The following is a 17939-nucleotide window of genomic DNA, read 5'->3' as shown; positions in this document are numbered from 1 at the left end:
CAGTGATCTTGTGAATCTCTCCATAAACAAAGAGCTGTGTTTTCTTTATTTCTGAAACAGTTTGGGGGTGGAAAGTAGGTGTTTGTCTGACAAATTAATAACTATATGATAATTATTATGATATTTGGATATTTGAGAATAAGAAGATAAATTTTACATTATCAATAGACAGAGCTTTACATGGCACCAGATTAAAAAAAAAACCCAGCACAGGACAAAATATTAGAATACACTGTATTTTTTTAATTTGCCTCGTCATTTACCATACAGTAAACACTGCAAGCCCCACCCAGCAGACTGTGTAGGATGCTCCTCTGCTACGTCACAGTTACTGATAAACTTATGGGAGAGGCAACATAGCCGTCACCTTTATAGCGAGCTATCACCTTTGCACAATAAGCAGTAGACATGTACCCAATGTATACAGCAACCTTTTCATCGTAGTTTTTTAATCTCCAGGAGCTAACATGTTCTATACATCCTGTAAAAGAAAAGACTGGATTAATCTTTGATCAAGAGCACCAGCAGATGCTACAGATTACATCAAATCTGAACATATTCAAGGTTTGTACAAATTTACATTTTCAAAGGCAATAAAAAAAATTCTCTAACAGTTTGAGCCTTAAATTATCCAAACAATCTGTTTAATGATAAATGGATAATTGTTTAATATGTTTAAGGTTGTGGCCTTGAAAAGCTTTTGAAGCAGAAAAACTCTTCCTCTTGTCACATTTGTACCGGTTTTTCAGTCTTGTAGTCTTGTAGTTTTAAATTTAAACAAAGTTTTCCATATGAAAAATATAATTAATACATAAAAACTAAATAAGTTATAATTGTTTACATATTCTGTAGAGCTTGTCACCTGATTTAGAGTAAATTATTACAAATTATTCAGTTTTAGTTATAAGTCATTAATCATTATACACTTATCCACTAATCTGTTCACAGGTAATTCATCAGTATCTAATATAGCATTTGATTTAGTCAGGAATAAAATAGAATAATAAGCTTGTTTTTTGGTTGTTTCTTAGTAAATACTCAGAATTTTGTTCAAACTTCTGTTAAGTGTTACATATAATCATATCATCAACATGAAAATAATTGTCCTAATTGCTAAAATCTATTCTTTTTGTTGTAATTGCTTTTCTGCTGTCAGACTTGTTGAGGTAATAACAATGTTTTGTTTTCTGCAGAGTGTGAAGAATGAAAACATGGGCAAAAATGTTCCTGATAGTTGGAGCTCTCGGTTTATTGGTTTTCTTGTTTCCTATTAACCGTGTAAGCAACCATTTACAAGCCAGAGGGGATGCCAGCCAGAAAAAGCCAATGGCCAAAAATAACTCCTATGTTTATTCTTGGCCAAAATGTCAACAAAATATGTCTGCTGCCAGCATATCAGGCTTTGAGACGGTTCCCCAGCACATCCAAGACTTCCTCTACTATCGACACTGTCGCCATTTCCCCATGCTCCTGGACCTTCCTGACAAATGTGGAGGAATTGATAAATCTGCAGACATCTTCCTTTTACTGGTCATTAAAAGTTCTCCTGTGAACTATGAACGGCGAGAGGTGCTACGTAAAACCTGGGCTAAAGAGAGGTTACACAATGGTGTGTGGATCCGGAGGATCTTCATCTCAGGAACAATGGATTCTGGATTTGAGAAAAAAAGACTGAACAAACTGCTTGAACTGGAGCAACGTGAGTACAATGACATCCTCCAATGGGACTTTAGTGACACATTATTCAACCTCACCCTGAAGCAGGTACTCTTCCTCGAATGGATGGAGAGAAACTGTCCGAAAGCTCGCTTCCTGTTTAATGGTGACGATGACGTTTTTGCCAACACAGACAACATGGTTGATTATCTCCAGAGCCTCAAGGACAATGATGGAAGCAAGCACCTATTTACTGGCCATGTATTCCAGGGCACTCGGCCTGTTCGATGGACAGAGAGCAAGTACTATGTCCCAGTTCAGGTACAGGAGTCAAATTCATATCCCCCCTACTGTGGTGGTGGGGGGTTCCTCCTGTCTGGACATACAGCTTTGGTCATATACAACATGTCCCAGTCCATTACCATTCATCCTATTGATGATGTTTACATGGGGATGTGTCTGGCCAAAGCAGGACTGAGTCCTGTTCCCCATATGGGCTTCAGGACCCTCGGACTGCACATCCCCTCAAAGAAGGTAGATCCACATGACCCTTGTTATTTTAAAGAATTTTTACTGGTACACAGATTTCTTCCTCCTGACATTTATTTAATGTGGCATAAAATATATGATCCTGATCTGAAATGTGGTCATAATAGTCACAGATCTTGAGAAAATAAGTATCTTTTTTTTTTTTACTCTACACATTAAGTTTAATGCTACTGGCAGTATAAAAAGTTTAATATATTCAAATTGGCCTCACTGATTATTACAACAACACGAACAATAAGATATTAGAGGAATGTTCTCTTCTATACAAAGTGATTCTTTAACTGTCAAGTTTTCAGTACTTGCAGTTTCAAGTATTATTACAGTAATTCAGTCAGTTCAAAGAGCAAAGAATAAAAAAAAAACTCCTTGTAGATACATTTTGCATGAACACAAATTATTCATTCATTCATTTTTTAAGTCCATTTACTTTAGACCCATCAGTGCTTCAAGTATAAGAACTGAATTCAGTAATGTCAGTAAATATTCAAAAATAGCTGCTGCAACAACATAACTTTATTTCAAGCATGGTAAAAATATGAATACAAAACACAAAAACATTTTTCACTATAACACACACTATAAATGCTAGGAAGGCAATATTTTAGAGGCAAAATATACTCTTTGTTCATACATTTCTAACACAAAGCTTAAAATCCTTTTTCAGTTTCTTAAATTCTTTTACCTCTTTGGATACAGCTTTATATAAAAGTCATCAAAGTCGTCTATAATACATATATGTCACAAAACCCAGTGAAATATACCTTGCATTTCCTGAATTAACCAGTATTTTATTATTTATTATTCTGGCATGAGAGAGAGTTCTAGTTAAATATGATCCATTGGTAAAATGTTCCAAATGTATCCATGTGAGCCTAGAAGTTGTCCTCCTATTGTGTGTGAATGCTTTTTATATATTTGACTGTGAGAGGATATGATGAAGTACACGTCACAATAAGTTCTTAGACAGTTGGTAATCTGTCTTTAGTTGATGTGTTTCTCCAGAGCGACAGGAGCGACTCTTAAAACTGTTTTAGGATTTATTATTTTTAGCATGTTATAGTTGTGAACAATACATTCTCTGTAGAACTGGAGTTAAATCAGAGTCACATCAGTTTTTCATCTGCCTTTTTTGTTGTTTTGTGCTATCTATTTGAAAACTGTACTGGTTGACCTACAACCATTAAAAACTAACAAACCTGCTTTTACATAAGCAATACATCTTCTGTGTTTGAAACCTATGCAACACTTTGGAGTTCATGACGGTCCTCCCTAAAAACTCTTGTCGTTGCATCGATGCATGTCATAGGATTGGAAAAAGAGCATAAAATCAGCTTTATCTGAGAATTTAGGAAGCAGTTTAGTGAAAACTTGTGAGCCTGCTGAAGTTTTACACGACTGGGTGTTGTCCACTGCTTTTCCCCACGATACCTGTGTAAAATAAATTTCCTTTGGGAGAATGAATGAAATGGTGTAATATCACACTGAGTTCAACTGTGAGGTGCAACAAGGCTCCTTGTCAGCCTTTAAGGTTCTCTCTTTCATCCTGCATGATAGCTTCAATCTGGTTTCCCAGACTAGTGAAAGACGGCCGCTCTTCAAAGTTGTATGCCCAGCATTGTTTCATCAGACTGTACACCTGGTGTTACAATGAGAAAACAATGAGCGTGAATGATTGTGTAGCTGTTGACATTCGTGTGAAATGGTGTTACAACCGTAGTGATTAGATAAAGAGCTGCATGTCAAAGTGAGACATTTACTTTTCTTCATGACCGAAACTGAGAAGACTGTCAGAATTACAAGCAGATGTTGGAGTAAAAAGGCAAAAAACATCACACCGCCACAATGTTTTTCTTACAGATATGTGAATGTAGAAAAGTGACAAATAAACACCTTCAATTTAATTATAAAATAGATGAGTGTCATGATTCCTGATGGCCATTCTGCCTCTGTCTCACTCACCTGTTTCCCATTCCCAATCACTGGAGCTTCCCTGTCTACCTACACACCTGTCTCTCATTTCCCTCATTTGTTCCCCTGCATTTATACCAGCCCCTTTTTGCCAGTTAGTTGCCAGATCACTTCATATGTGTCTGTGTGGTTCCCTTTATCCTGTTCATGCTCTCTTGTCACCTTGTCTGCCACCAGAACTTACCTATTACCTACCTGTCTGTCTGCCAATGAGCTTTGGTCTTCTTCATTTGTTCTATTAAAGTAACTCCAGCCTGCCTGTGTGTCAGCTGCAACAATGAGACAATGTTTCAACTATTAAACCATATTGGGAACGTACCTTGGGTGGGCAGTGTGGAGGAGCCGACAACCTCCAGCCATTCTTTAGAATATTTGCCAGGTGCATTGAAATGGATGGACTCTGCATGTTGTGTCCAATCTCCTGCATGCACAACTGAAACAGTAACACGAATATTTAAATGGGAAAGCATAATCATGGCGTAGCAGTTTGACAGAACAGGTGCTACCCATATATATGTGTGTGTGAATACATTTAAAATAATTTGATTACTCTTTTTGGGTTGCAGCTCATGTCACAGAAGGAGAAGAGCTCATGTAGAACAATGCCAAAACTCCAGATATCTGATTTGTGGGAGAATCTGGACTCATTGATGCACTCTGGGGCGTACCTGTGTTAGATAAACAGTGTATGGTCATTAGACATCAAGGAACTAAAGTAATCTTCATGTACTTATGAAAGAAAAACTATAACTGGCTTATATCAGAATGTTCCAAAAACATTTGTTTTTAAATGTGCAACATGGATGTTTTCCCCTGTATTTTCATCTATTTTGATACTCTCTCGTGTTTGTTAAATAAAAGAATACAGTCAGCAGCTGGTTAGCTTAGCTTAGCAACTACCCAGGTTTTGCAGTGTCTGATTCAAACTAACAAAAGGCTTCCACACAACTTTCTACAATAAATTCACATTTCTGCTTTAAGATTTTTTTGATCTTTCAAACATGAGAAAATCTACCAGAAAATGGGGCTCTCGCCAGGTTGTGTGACTCTGTAGTACTCCTTGTCGAAAGGAATAATTTTGGTCAGGCCAAAATCAGCAATTTTCACCAGTGACTCACTGGCCACAAGGATATTTCTGGCTGCGAGGTCTCGGTGCACATAACGCAGGGTCTGCAGGTACTCCATCCCCTGGGAAAATGGAAAAAACAGCAAAACAGGACCACAAGATAAAATATATGCTTGTCCCACAGAGAGCTGTCTTAATCGTATATTGTCAATTGTTAAATAATAAAACGCTATATTTGTAGCATGGATTCTTTCAGCTCTGTTGCCCCCCAAACATTTTTCATTATGTTCCTGCAGATTTTCTGCTGGATTTTTCCAAAATAAATAAACTGTTATCAATCCTGTAGGATATTTCTGTGAGAGACAAATGCAAATTCAAAGCAACACTTTTTTTGATGATTAAGAAAAGTATCTGCATTAACACCCAAAAGAGCGTGTACATGTCTTTGACTCTCACCTTACAGATCTGAGAAGCAAAGAGCAGCATCCGCCTGGTGTTGACATTATGTCGGTTACTCTCCAAGTAGCCAATGAGGCTTCCATAGGGCAGGTATTCCATCACGAGGCTCATACTGAGGCGACCTGTGAACAGACAAACACTAAATTCATTCAGCACAGGGAAAATCTGATAAGACTACCATTAACAGTTTGAGTTACATTTTCTAATGTAAATCTAGATGAGTCAACTTTAGAAAATAAGTTCATGCAACAATAGTTTAGTTATTTTTAAGAGTTGCTAGACTTGATTAGAAAAAGAAGTTTAAAAGTCTAATCCCATGCATAAACATTGCAGCTTTTTTATAGCCCTATGTTACCCTTAACCCGAGACTGAGCACAGAGACTGGACGCTTCCATTCAAATACGGAGAACAGAAAGTTTCACTTATGCGACCTGGGAGAGGTTGAAAATGTTGAAAATGGAATCCATTTTTTGTGCTATCTGACAATTTTAGATATAGGCTGGTTTTTTAGCTTGTTTTTATCTGTCTGGTGAATGTAGACTTCAGTCAGGGCACTTTATGCTTGATGTGCTTCATATAGATGTAATTGTAATGTCAAGAGCAGAATTATGTTCATATTTAGTTAATGTTTAGTTAAGTGATGCGTGTGGAGGTGTATTATATTTGTTCTTTCGCTCTTATCATGTCACAATAATCTTATTCTTATTTGCTCTTGATTGTTATCTGTATAGGGTCTTGTTAGCCTATAAGGGTTGGGCACCTTTTGGTGTTTGACCCTTGGAACTAAAAGTACCTACCTACCACATACTGTCATAAGACAGAAGTGATTTCTTTGAGACACACTACACAACACATTACGCAAAATGGAAGACCTTCTGATTCATTTTAAGCTACATACAATGAAATCTAAGAGGTTTGCTAATAAGTGAAAAGTTTAAGTTTGAGTTATGTGAAAGATGAATTTGACACATTGGATGATGTTTAGCCATTTAATCTTTTTAGTCACAAAACTGAGATCAAGTTCTCAAATCCTTCTGAATATAATAATTCAAAATTTTTACCTGCCATGACCTGAAACTGACAGATGTATATAATTACAATATGAGTTAATCATAAAAGATGAGTAGATTGATTTAAATTGATTATGAGATTTTACAGTCTTCATATTATCAGCACTGGGGGCAAATGGCTGAAAGCATTCCTAGTTAAACATGCAACCAGTAAACAAAACTGTATGGAGTAGAGTTATAGCTAATCTGTTTACTGTCTGTTTATGTGGAACCTGAGTGAGATGTGTTTTTACAGTGAGTGTTTTGTCATTACCCATGCTGTAGCAGACTCCTCTGTACTTGACGATGTAGTCGCAGTGCAAAACGCTGAGGGTGTTGACCTCCTTCTGGAAGTCCTCCTGGGTCGACTGCTTGTTGGGCTGCAGCTTCTTCACGGCAACCAGCTCGCCGGTGTTATCACCCAGCGGGTCATAACGACAAAGCTCAACGCTGCCAAAGTTTCCCTGGGAAAGTCGGTCACTTTGTCAGTCACACAAATTTTTAATTATCCTTACCATCAAACCATGTGTGTGCCATTGAAGGTCATACAATAGATAAAAAGATGTAGATGTAGTCAATGCTGTCCTGCCACAATATCTATGTTTATTTATCATCATTCATTCGTAATAATAATTATATGTAATATTGTGTAATTATAATTGTTTATCTATCTATGGCCATACAGAACAAGGTGTCTTGGACTAACTTTTCCCAGAGGGGAGATGTAGCGAAGGTGTCTTTCCTCAAACAATGTCTGGTCATGTTGAGGGCTGAGGGCTCTCCACACCGGACTCTGTGTGACGGGCTCAGTGGCGTGCAGTATCACATAGTCTGCCATGAAACAAGAAAAGCTTGTCAATAAGGAGGTTTGTTCCAGATCTTGATTCGAAAACCGTATCCATTTAAAAAATAATTTTCATAAATGTTCCAGCATTTCATACTGTTCATATGTTTCCCTGTTACATATTCAGGTCATAACTGACACCATCATGTATTTATAAATCCCCAAATTGTGGACATTTTAGGTGGGTAGTAATAGACATCATTACCTGAAGTGATCAGACTGTTGAGTTGACGGATAATACTACGACAAGAGGGTCTGAAGGCTGCCTGGTAGTCCATACACTGACTGATCAGGTCAGCTAGCTCTGTCCACTGGGAGGGAGGCAGCTGCTGGAAACTTTCATAAAACCGCCGCTTCTGCGGAAAACACATCAATAACACACTTTAACCTGTGATAAGCATTATTCTCACTCCTAATTTATTTGCTTCAGTGTGATGTCTAAACGTCTAGTGAGGTGTGATACCACTGGGCTTATTCTGTTAATTTTGAAACATGATGTGAAATGAATCATTTCTACTGTGTTTCTATTTCAGCTGTTCTAAAAAAAAAAAAAAAAAAAAGCCTTCAAGTGAGCTGTTTCCTCCTCGTGGAATAATGTACAGAAGGATATCTGCTTACTTTTAGTGAATTCATGTCAACCTAAAAATATCTGGACAATAGCAGTCCTGGTCAACTACAGTGCTTGAAATTGCTCTGGAGACTCATTCCAATTTATGCATCTTTAGTGGATATACTTTTTTAATAGAGTGTAAAAGTCAGATCTCTCTTAAAGAACAGATTTTCATTCAGACCTTTACAAAAGAACACAGGAGGGTTGGTTGTTTGAAGGACCTGTAAGCCAAGCTGAACCTGCTCTGCAAGTAAGACAGTCTAATCTTGCAGGACAGGACAAATAGTCAACTTGAGCAGTGTACAGAGTTAATATTAAATATAGTGTATCGATATACTGGAACTTTCTTTCAGCTCTAACACCCTGCAAGTAACATATCCGGGATGCTCTCAGGAATAAATGTCTGATTTCATTATTTACACACTGCTGGTGAGTTTTGATTGCTCTAGCTCATATCATGCTGCATGTAAACCAGTATATATCACCTGGTACATCACGTTATATTTCCCTAAATTACAACTTAACAACATAAGCCTGAAGACTCCATAAATAACTGCTGAGCACACAGTACATTATAGGCCACTGAGCATTCTGAACCAGTTGTATTTTCCAGTTTGAGAGTCTTATGTCTCAGAGCTTTTGAAAAGGGACAAATCTTTCTGTGAGCTATATCATTTGTTGATTACTGCACAACTGATTACCCCAGTTGTTTTAAAGAGTTTGATCTGAAAGTTACCTTATGACATCTTGGATTTTAGTTAGCAACCAGTATTTTTGCCGTGCCTCATGTCACTGACATATCTTTATTTTTATTCAGCTTTTTATTGTGATTAGATTTGGACATGATTTTACACTTCTGTGTTCATCTCTCTGGGTGTTTTAGTGGATAGAATTCTTGTTAAACATTTACAAACATGTGCTGTAAGGTATTCAAATCAAGTAAGCGTGAAATGCTTTGAATGTCCTAATCCTAACCGGTTAGGTGAGCTAATGAATAATAATTTCCCAGGTGGAGGATTTTTTTTCTGTGTGATTAGCTTTTTGTCTCATTCTTTGACAAAGAACTGTTTGCCTGAGAACCCAGAGAGCAAACTAGATATTTGCAACTAAGATAGTCATATGAATGCTCTTTGGTGTCAGTATGTATTATTCAAAAAAATTCTGATTAATTTTTTCTGAAACTAGGCTAGTTTAAAGCAGGTTGTTGAATGTACAGTACTTTAACATCATGCTATCCTGCCAGATGTACAGCTTGCTTGACTAATCAGGCACAAAAGTGGGAGTACCCGTTCCAGGACCCAACCACGCAGCGGAGCATTCCCATTGTTGAAGATTTCCCACACAGTGGCACCAAAGCTCCACTTGTCACACTCCAGGGTCAGGTTGTCTGGGAACTCTAGCACCTCAGGGGCCACCCAGGGGATTCTGTCCAGGATAACTGAATCAACACACAAAAATCCACACCCAGATATTAACAGGAAAGCACTGAATATCAAAGCATAAATATGTTGAGTAAAAGATGTTTATTCTTATTTAAGTAGTAAAGTATTGTCATAAATAAATATTATATATGGATAACTAACACAGTTGATATTGTGCACTGTACACAAAGTTTCACTGCAGTGTTCTGTTTATTTCAGTGTGTTCATGTGTTTGTAAATCTCATTTGAGTGTTACTGGGTGGATTTAAATAGTCCTGTATGATATTGTAAGATATGTTTACAGGGAGAACACCATCTTTGCTTTACCATCCTTGCCCAGCATGGCCACACTGATGCCCGGGTCGCTCAGCTTGACGAAAGGAGAGCTGCCTTGCGATGGGTCGCCTTCTCTGGCCAGCAGCAGATTTTTGGCACAGATGTTTCCATGAACGATGTTTTTCTCCTCCTGCAGAACAATTACATATTAATGTTGAGTCATTATCAAAGGTGCTGCATTGGTCAACCCAAGCTGAGAATGCAAAATGTCAACCAGGACAGAAATATTTGGGTCTTTTTCATTTACTGTAAAAGATTTCTGCAATTCAGCATTCACTTTTACATTGGCAGTAGCGATGCACCTAAAATAAAAAGACTGGAATTTCATTTTTGGTTTAATATCATGCACACACACACACACACACATTGGACATTCCTTTTGTCCCATAAGGAAGACAAGTCCCCATACTGTGACTGTGTAAACAGATTACGATCCCCACAACATGAGGACCTGGACCACACACACACACACACACAAGAAACAAAATCCACATTTGATATTTAAAGTGAAGTTAAACCAGCTAGTCAGTTGTGTTGTAGTCATTACTTATGTGACATCAGTTGTTGCTCCATGCCAGAAAATCTGTCTTACCAGAAAGTTGAGGGCAGACGCAAGCTGTTTGGCTACATCAAGTTTCCAGCTCACTGACACAGATCTCCCTCTCTTCAAGTAAAGGTCGAGGGCCCCGTACTTGACAAACTCCTGCACCATGATGTCTGTAAGACACAGCAAGGTTTGTTTCAACAGCTGTACTTCAAACCAAACACAGAGCCAGAAATGCTCACCCATGTAACAGGGACTGAGCTGTGGTCACAGGGATTTCATGGTAACATTGTTATTTTGTTCAGTATGAAGAGAATTAGTTAATTCATTACTTTGTTCAGTTTTTTTAAATGCACAGAATTTGGTACCTAAACAGCAAAAACAGTGCTTTACAAATGATACACAGCACATTAACGTATCTTACAACATACAGCACATTAGTTTCGCTAAGCTTATATATAACAAATAAAGTGACATTCATAGATAAGAAGAGCCTGCAGTTTGTTTTGAACTTACTTTTTACTCCATGAACACTAATACCATAAACATGGAGGAGGTGTTTGTGTGAAATCTGACTCATCAAGCTGGCTGCTTCAAAGAACGACTGAGAGAAAGACAGGACAAGAAAACAATGCGTGTAATGTGTTAAAGCTGTTAATAACCGACAGGACAAGTCAAACTTTCTGTGTATTTTAATTTAAAGAAACAAACCTCCCAGCAATTTTTGTGAGCGACATCAAGCTCTTTCAGTAGGACTTCTGTCAAGTGTTTTTCCCCATCACGAATGTCAGTTTTGCAGCCTTTAAAAATTCGTGTGAAGGATCCCTGTCCGAGGCTTTCTCCCTTCGAGGAAAAATCCATACAAGAAACACAATTAAGCTTCCTCAATTGTATAGAAGACAGTGTGTTAACAGTGGCCATACTAGCATCTTTTGCAGAGGCAGTATTAGCAACAATAGCAGTTGTAATGGTAACTGTAATAGTAAGTACAGTTGGAGTCAAGTCTACACACTCACCGATGTCAGGTCTTCATATTTGATCATGTGGAACTGGATATGACTGAATTTGCTCCTTTCAGGTGTTGGGGACCCTTGAGTGTCCACAGAGTTGCTGCTGCGTATGATGGTGAGATTTGTGAACTCTGTGGGAACAACAAAACAACATGTTCACTGTAATACAATCTCCACAGGTTGAGGGGGCATGTCTCAGTCCAAGCAAGATATTAAGGTGTTGAGTTTATTATTATTATTGATGAGAGACAGTGATAGATGTATCCTTCTTATGAGTCTCCTTTCTTTGTCGTAAATGCTATTCAGAATAGTAATAACACTTCAATGTGTAGACTTTATCGTTTGTTTTTCACCTTTTTGCCTGTTTGCATAAGGTTTTTTAGTCAACTGCATGTGCTGTATTTTATGGGTATTAAAGAAATTCAGACCATGTGTATATATATATATATATATAAAAAAAAAAAAAAAAAATATATATATAATATATATATATGTGTGTGTGTGTGTGTGTGTGGTGTAATCATACCATTGCAGCTCATCAATGTTCAAAGAGAGTACTAACCAGCACCTATAAGCTGACTATTTTGTATTGTACATACATGAGTACACAAAAAACATAAGAAAATACCAATTAATGAAGTTACAGATTCACTATTATATAAGTGTAGTGGTGTTTATTCAGTAATATCATCGTATCTACGGCTTGGGAATCAAACCTTTGGGTCGGGGTGGAAGGCAGTGGCCCAGCTTGACAGGTACTTCAGCCAGCAGAAGCTTGGTGTGTTGGTAATGGCTGGTTAGCTCTCTCAAGCTGGAAAATGTTTTCTGGACACCAGGAAGACTATAGTGCTCATTTTTAATAATGAGGCAGTCTTTATAATCAAGTCCAAGTGGGGTCTGCAGAAATATACATGTTGCATGAAATAACAATGTAAGAATATTTTATTGGGAGAGGGTGTTTCACTTTATTCTAATTCAAAAATAATGTTAAAAAACAAGTGCATCATCTGCATAAAGGTAAACTTACAGGCACTGTCCTGCAATTTACAGACTACACTTTAGTCCTTATGTATGTCTATATGATTATGTGATCTCAATTGGAACCTTTACCTGAACACACACAGTGAGAAAGAAGTTGTCATAGTTCTTCGGACTCTGCCGGACAAGGAACGTACCACCTTTAAATCCTGATTTTTTCAGTTTGTTGACTGCAAACTCAGATCTAATTAAACAGGATATGAAATAAATATATAAAATAGATGCATGCAAAAGTTTGTTTTGGATTCAGTATTAATCAAAATGACTCACGTGATTGGACCGTGACAGTGGTTTTTTATACCCTCCAGAATACTTGGGGGAGCAATGTCTTGACAGAAGTAGTGGCTAGAGTCTGTTGTCAGTCTGAAGTAGCCATCAACAAGCGACACAAATGAAAGTGCTTCTTTTAGACTCTGGAACTTGGCTTCCTGTAGTACAAATTAGGACAAACAGACATGTACATCATCACTTAACAGAAAATAACAATTGAGGAAGTGTTGAATACAAAATGTGTCCTTTACCAAGCATCTGTCATCTTTGCGGGTAATTGTCACCATCCTGCTGTCTTGGGGAACCTGCTCATGACACACTCTCTTTATACTGACGTCAATGATTTCGTGGAAATCACAGAATGTCTGCCACTCCTAAAAAAAAAAAAAAAAAGAAGACGGGGTGGGAAATATGTAGACACGTAGTTTTACAGGTTTTACAAAGACAAGGTCACCATGATCCAACTAATAAAGACTAAATCACAAAACAGAATAATTGACAATCAAAATAAAAACAGGGGAACACAACCTAAAATAATATACTGTATATTGCAGTATGGCTCCCTAGAAGGCCTCATTTTGGAAAAAAAAATGGGTTTATCAGTTCAAAGTAGAGAGATAGAGAGTACAGTGGGTATAAGGATAAATACTCTATTAGGTATTTCAATATAAAGAGGACCATAAAAGACAGAGAGAGGCATAGCCAGGCCATCTCTTGTTGAAGCCTGAATACCAGCCTGATATCACCAAATGGCGTATGAATAACATGCAAATTTCCTTAAGTCATTTTGCATGTTATCGCTGTGCATTTTTTGCTTTTCACATGCCACATCATTCCTCCACTGACTATTTATGCACAATCCTGTGAGATCGCAGAGTGAATACAGGTCATCTGATAGGAGCAAGAACAGACAATCTGATAACTGCTCAAACTTAACTTGATCTTGTTCTTACCAGGGCACTGTCAGGATGACAACTTCCGCTGGTTTGAATTCCAGTTTCCCCAGTCACCTTTATGAGACTGAAAGCTGACTTTGAATGGGAAGCAGAAGGATCAACTGCAAAGGTTTCACTTCCCAGAGAAGGCTCAATGCCAGACAGCTCAATCAGGTACTTGAGTTTCAAGCTGCACTCATCCACAGAGCAGTTTCCAAGCTTCCTTAAGAAACGCTTGAGTGTGTTTCGGATTCGATAGCGATCCAGGCGGTTTCGTTTCTGGATGTCGTGGCGATGTGACTTAGGTAGACATGATTTGTAGCTGAAGAGGAAGAGTGTATGACTTGGTTTAATGACTGCAAACTACAGGAACTACCCATTTAAAAACTGTTGAAATATTAATATAATGTACAGTGAATCTAAAATCTCACAATGTAAAACAACTATAGTGGCTCATATGAAAGCCAAAAATGAAACATTATCCAAATATAGATACCTGACAGTCTGGCAGACCTCTCTTACACTCTGATGGCGCTCTTTTGCCATTCTCCACAAGTCCAGTACAGCAAGGCCAAGGCATTCCTCTTGAGTGCTCAAAGGTGGAGAAACTCCTGCTTCACTGGCAATAAAGTCACTTCGCAACTGGTAACCAAAAGAAATCAGTCACTGCTATTGGTCTTTCATTGATGCATGCAATTGCATCGATGCATGCCAGTGCATGCAATTGTTTCTGGCTCTAAACAAAGCAACAACTTGCAGTACTCAGCCTTACATTATTATAATAATATATCTTTACCTGAGAAAAGAGATAATCAATAACACTGCAGTCCAGCACTGGACTGATTCTGTCTCTGGTTAGACTATAGCGGTATGACTGTCTTGGTCCTTCTCCATACCAGTTTCCAAAGAAAAACCTGCATACCCAAAAGAAATCCATTATTCATCACTGCATGACGCAACCCTTACTTGTAGGAATTCACAAATTCACTTTTTGTCTTTTTTTTTTTTTTTTTTCAGTTTAGCCTACACCTGAATCAGAGTTACATCTACATAACATATGTTGACTTAAATTTATACTACTTTCTGAAGTAAATGAGTGAATGTATGATTATTCAGGGAATTTTCACCTACCTGACTCTGAAGCGGACCTGTAAGTTTTCATCTGTGTTGAACACGTGTGATGGGGGATACCAAAATGAGAGATCCGAAGATGCCAAACCAAAAAGACTCAGGTACACCGGTAAGATTCCTGGAGAAAGACATCACACAAATGATCCTAGACATCACTGATCATGTGATGGTAACGAGTAATAAAAGATAAAGATTTGCCCCTTGGAGATAATAAAGATAATTGAATTTGAACTTTCCCAGCAACAAGTCTTTTGCATACTTGAAAGCAAATTTGGGGCTTAATATTTCACTATAAAATACACATAAACATTTTCCATGTCTAACTTTGGTGTTAGACATGGAAAACTTTCACCCAGACTTATGGTTCACCACTGTAATCTTACCACATTTTTTTCCTGCTTGGATGCAGACATTTTCAGCAGCGATTTGGCCACAAGAAATTTGTATTGTTGTTTCATCTTTTGTGACAGGGAAGAAGTAGAGGTGCACTTGTAAACTGGGACCAGTGCTTGAACTGGACCTCTGGCTACCTCCCCGGTCTCTGATTACCAGAGGGGCTGACTCCTCCTCACTGAGATCCATGAGCACTCCTGAGGATGAAATTAACAGACTAAATGAATCTGATACTTAAAGAGTGACATGATTTCAAATTGTTGGATAGTCTTGAAAAATGGCAAGCAAAAGTACTATAGCTGTTAAGTAAATGTAGTGGGGTTAAAAAAAAAAAAAGCAGTACCAGTATCTAAGTACATTGTTACATTGCACCTCTGCCAAATGTACATATTCATTTCATTCAAAATATAGGTACAAGGATCTGTGTGTTGTTAGCACTAGCACGGTGCCTGTGAACCTGGAGCATGACAACGTCATCAATGAGATCATGTCTCAATTCACAAGCACAGTTTACAGTAAAATAAGTAAATTAGTCTGTTGATTCTCTCAATTTCTCTGTGTCCAAAAAAGTCAGTTGGATGAGCTGTTGTCGAGAAAATTGAAATAAAGACAGACAGAAATCCTTCCATTTATAGCTAGATTTTGAAACTATGTGAAACTCAGCCAGGGGCTTCTTGTCACTGATACAAATTAATGTAGTTGTTGTTATATGACTTGCTCACAGACACGTCAGGTTTACTTATTTAGATAAGGGAAAGTGACTCAGAGTCATGATATCCACACAGACCTTATGAGAAAGTTTCAACCATTCACACAGCTAAAACACAGCCAAGACCCAAAAGAATAAGTATAAAGTATCATAAAAAGAAATACTTAAGTAAAGCATAATCAAATTCTGCCATTTCCAAATGTACACATTAGTTTGATATTCATTCAAAATATAAAGGTTTAGTGTACCATTAGCCTCCTGCAATGTTAAACTCTCATTAAGAGATATCAAATACATTATTGTTTAGAAACTGAAAGGTGCTTGTTTAGATAAGGGAAATGGTTACAGTTCTGCCTAAACTTAATGAGAAATCCTGGAAAATCCCATTTACAAAGCAAAAATACTGACCAGATAGAGATCATTGTTTTTTAATGTATCATACCACTGCACATGTTTATGGTATATAGCTGTCATGTCTTTGTATATTAGTTTAGTAAAGTTTGTATGTGAGGAGAACTCCCACCATGACTCTAAATGATGTTCTGAAATGTCAAATATAGATTTGTGGGGATTTCCATTATATTACACAGAACTGCTCATCATATTCTGCTGTAGCTAAGCTAAATCAGGAACACAATATGTAGAATACATGTAATACATAATATTGTTTCACATTTCTATTGGTTTTCAAATACTTTGCTTTGTTGACTAAAGATCGAATAAAGATCTATTTACTTTCACATTGAAAATGATAATTTACATAAACAAAACTGAATCAAGAATTGTAACTGTGCTTTATCATAACATTCAGCTAAACCTTCATGTCATAATTAGTGAACATAAAACATCCAGTCTTTGTCACAGCCAGTAGTAGGCAAAAAGGAGCCGAAAATTAGCTACAACATTGTCCACATTGTATTGTGGGCCTCGTCGATAACACTTAATATGTAAAATAGCTTTATCCTTACAGATTTTAGAATTAAAGTTCAATATCATGTGTTATTGAAGGCATTTGTACTTTTACCTTTACATTTGTACGGCAGAAGTCCTCATCTTGATCATTTGTTCCTGTATACCAAGCCTTTTCTCTTTCACTTCTGTGTTCAAGTTCTGAATGTGTGTGTGTGTGTGTATGCATTGACAGGAAGTTAGAAGGATTTCCTGATTTAGACAAGCAGATGCGACAAAATCAACAGTTTTTCATCAACTCTTTTTGACTGTTTTCATCCCACAAACCACATTGACAACTGAAAAGTTAAACAAAATAATTCTCTTTTTAGAATAACTGTCCTCGAACTGTCAGGTTTTATATTGTGCTAAACACAAGTGTCACACAACCCATTATTTACTTCTTTTGACTAAATGAAGAACTCATAAATTTTGAGATAGTGTAACTGGACGTTTTAACATTTAACTGGAAAAGTTACATGGAGAATGCTAAAGATTTGTTAGCACAAAAAAAGAGAGAAAAAACTCCCACCTAGATTTACTCATCAGTTCTTTTAAATTCTGAATAAAGAAGGTTTTGTATTACTAGCTTAGGATGTGTGTCCCTCTCCAACACGTCTACTGCCAGATATGTCAACAAAAGCTCATTAGACTGACCTAAAATTCTGTATGGTTGTTTATGGTCCTTACATTAGGACTTTATGGTCCTAATGATTTTGGTACTCCCTAGCCTCTCCTCTCGTATAATGATTTTTTCCAAACTGTCTCTGTGACTCTTTCATCCATGACATAATATTTCAAAAACTAAAAGCTAAATTTTCATTAAATGCTCTGTGGCTCCACAGAATAGTAATGTGCAAAGCATTTCTTTTTATTGTCCTGAATCATTAGAATCAGTGTATTAAAAAGATTTGTCCCAACTAGGTTGTCCAACTAACTGAACTGAAACAAACGCTGTATAATCCTTGTGACCCCTTACTTTCATAACCAGAAGTGTTGCTTA

The 17939-nt window shown here is 37.3% G+C and overlaps 2 protein-coding genes across 2 annotated transcripts; one reads left to right on the top strand and one right to left on the bottom strand.

Annotated features, from left to right (window-relative positions):
* The first annotated feature begins 399 nt into the window (after positions 1-399).
* LOC108881193 (N-acetyllactosaminide beta-1,3-N-acetylglucosaminyltransferase 3) lies at positions 400-3327 on the top strand. Its single transcript, XM_051077496.1, has 2 exons — positions 400-564; positions 1194-3327. Exon 2 carries the CDS (start codon positions 1204-1206, stop codon positions 2323-2325), a length of 1122 nt encoding a protein of 373 aa, XP_050933453.1. The 5' UTR covers positions 400-564; positions 1194-1203; the 3' UTR covers positions 2326-3327.
* On the bottom strand, positions 2701-17131 carry jak3 (Janus kinase 3 (a protein tyrosine kinase, leukocyte)). Its single transcript, XM_018673023.2, has 24 exons — positions 17013-17131; positions 15270-15476; positions 14887-15004; positions 14552-14669; positions 14252-14397; positions 13774-14077; positions 13072-13194; positions 12821-12978; positions 12623-12734; positions 12229-12409; positions 11519-11643; positions 11214-11345; positions 11019-11106; positions 10551-10675; positions 9950-10088; positions 9488-9639; positions 7797-7947; positions 7454-7578; positions 7022-7211; positions 5696-5820; positions 5189-5361; positions 4724-4841; positions 4493-4606; positions 2701-3841 (listed from the first exon to the last, which is right to left on the bottom strand). The coding sequence occupies exons 2-24, from the start codon at positions 15466-15468 to the stop codon at positions 3722-3724; spliced, it is 3336 nt and encodes a 1111-aa protein (XP_018528539.1). The 5' UTR covers positions 15469-15476; positions 17013-17131; the 3' UTR covers positions 2701-3721.
* Between the last annotated feature and the right edge of the window lie 808 nt (positions 17132-17939).

This window comes from Lates calcarifer, linkage group LG17, assembly GCF_001640805.2.
Source record: "Lates calcarifer isolate ASB-BC8 linkage group LG17, TLL_Latcal_v3, whole genome shotgun sequence".
In the NCBI taxonomy this organism is placed as follows: domain Eukaryota; kingdom Metazoa; phylum Chordata; class Actinopteri; family Centropomidae; genus Lates; species Lates calcarifer.
The sequence above is the reverse complement of the archived record's forward strand: the minus strand, read 5'-3'. Positions and strand labels throughout refer to the sequence as shown.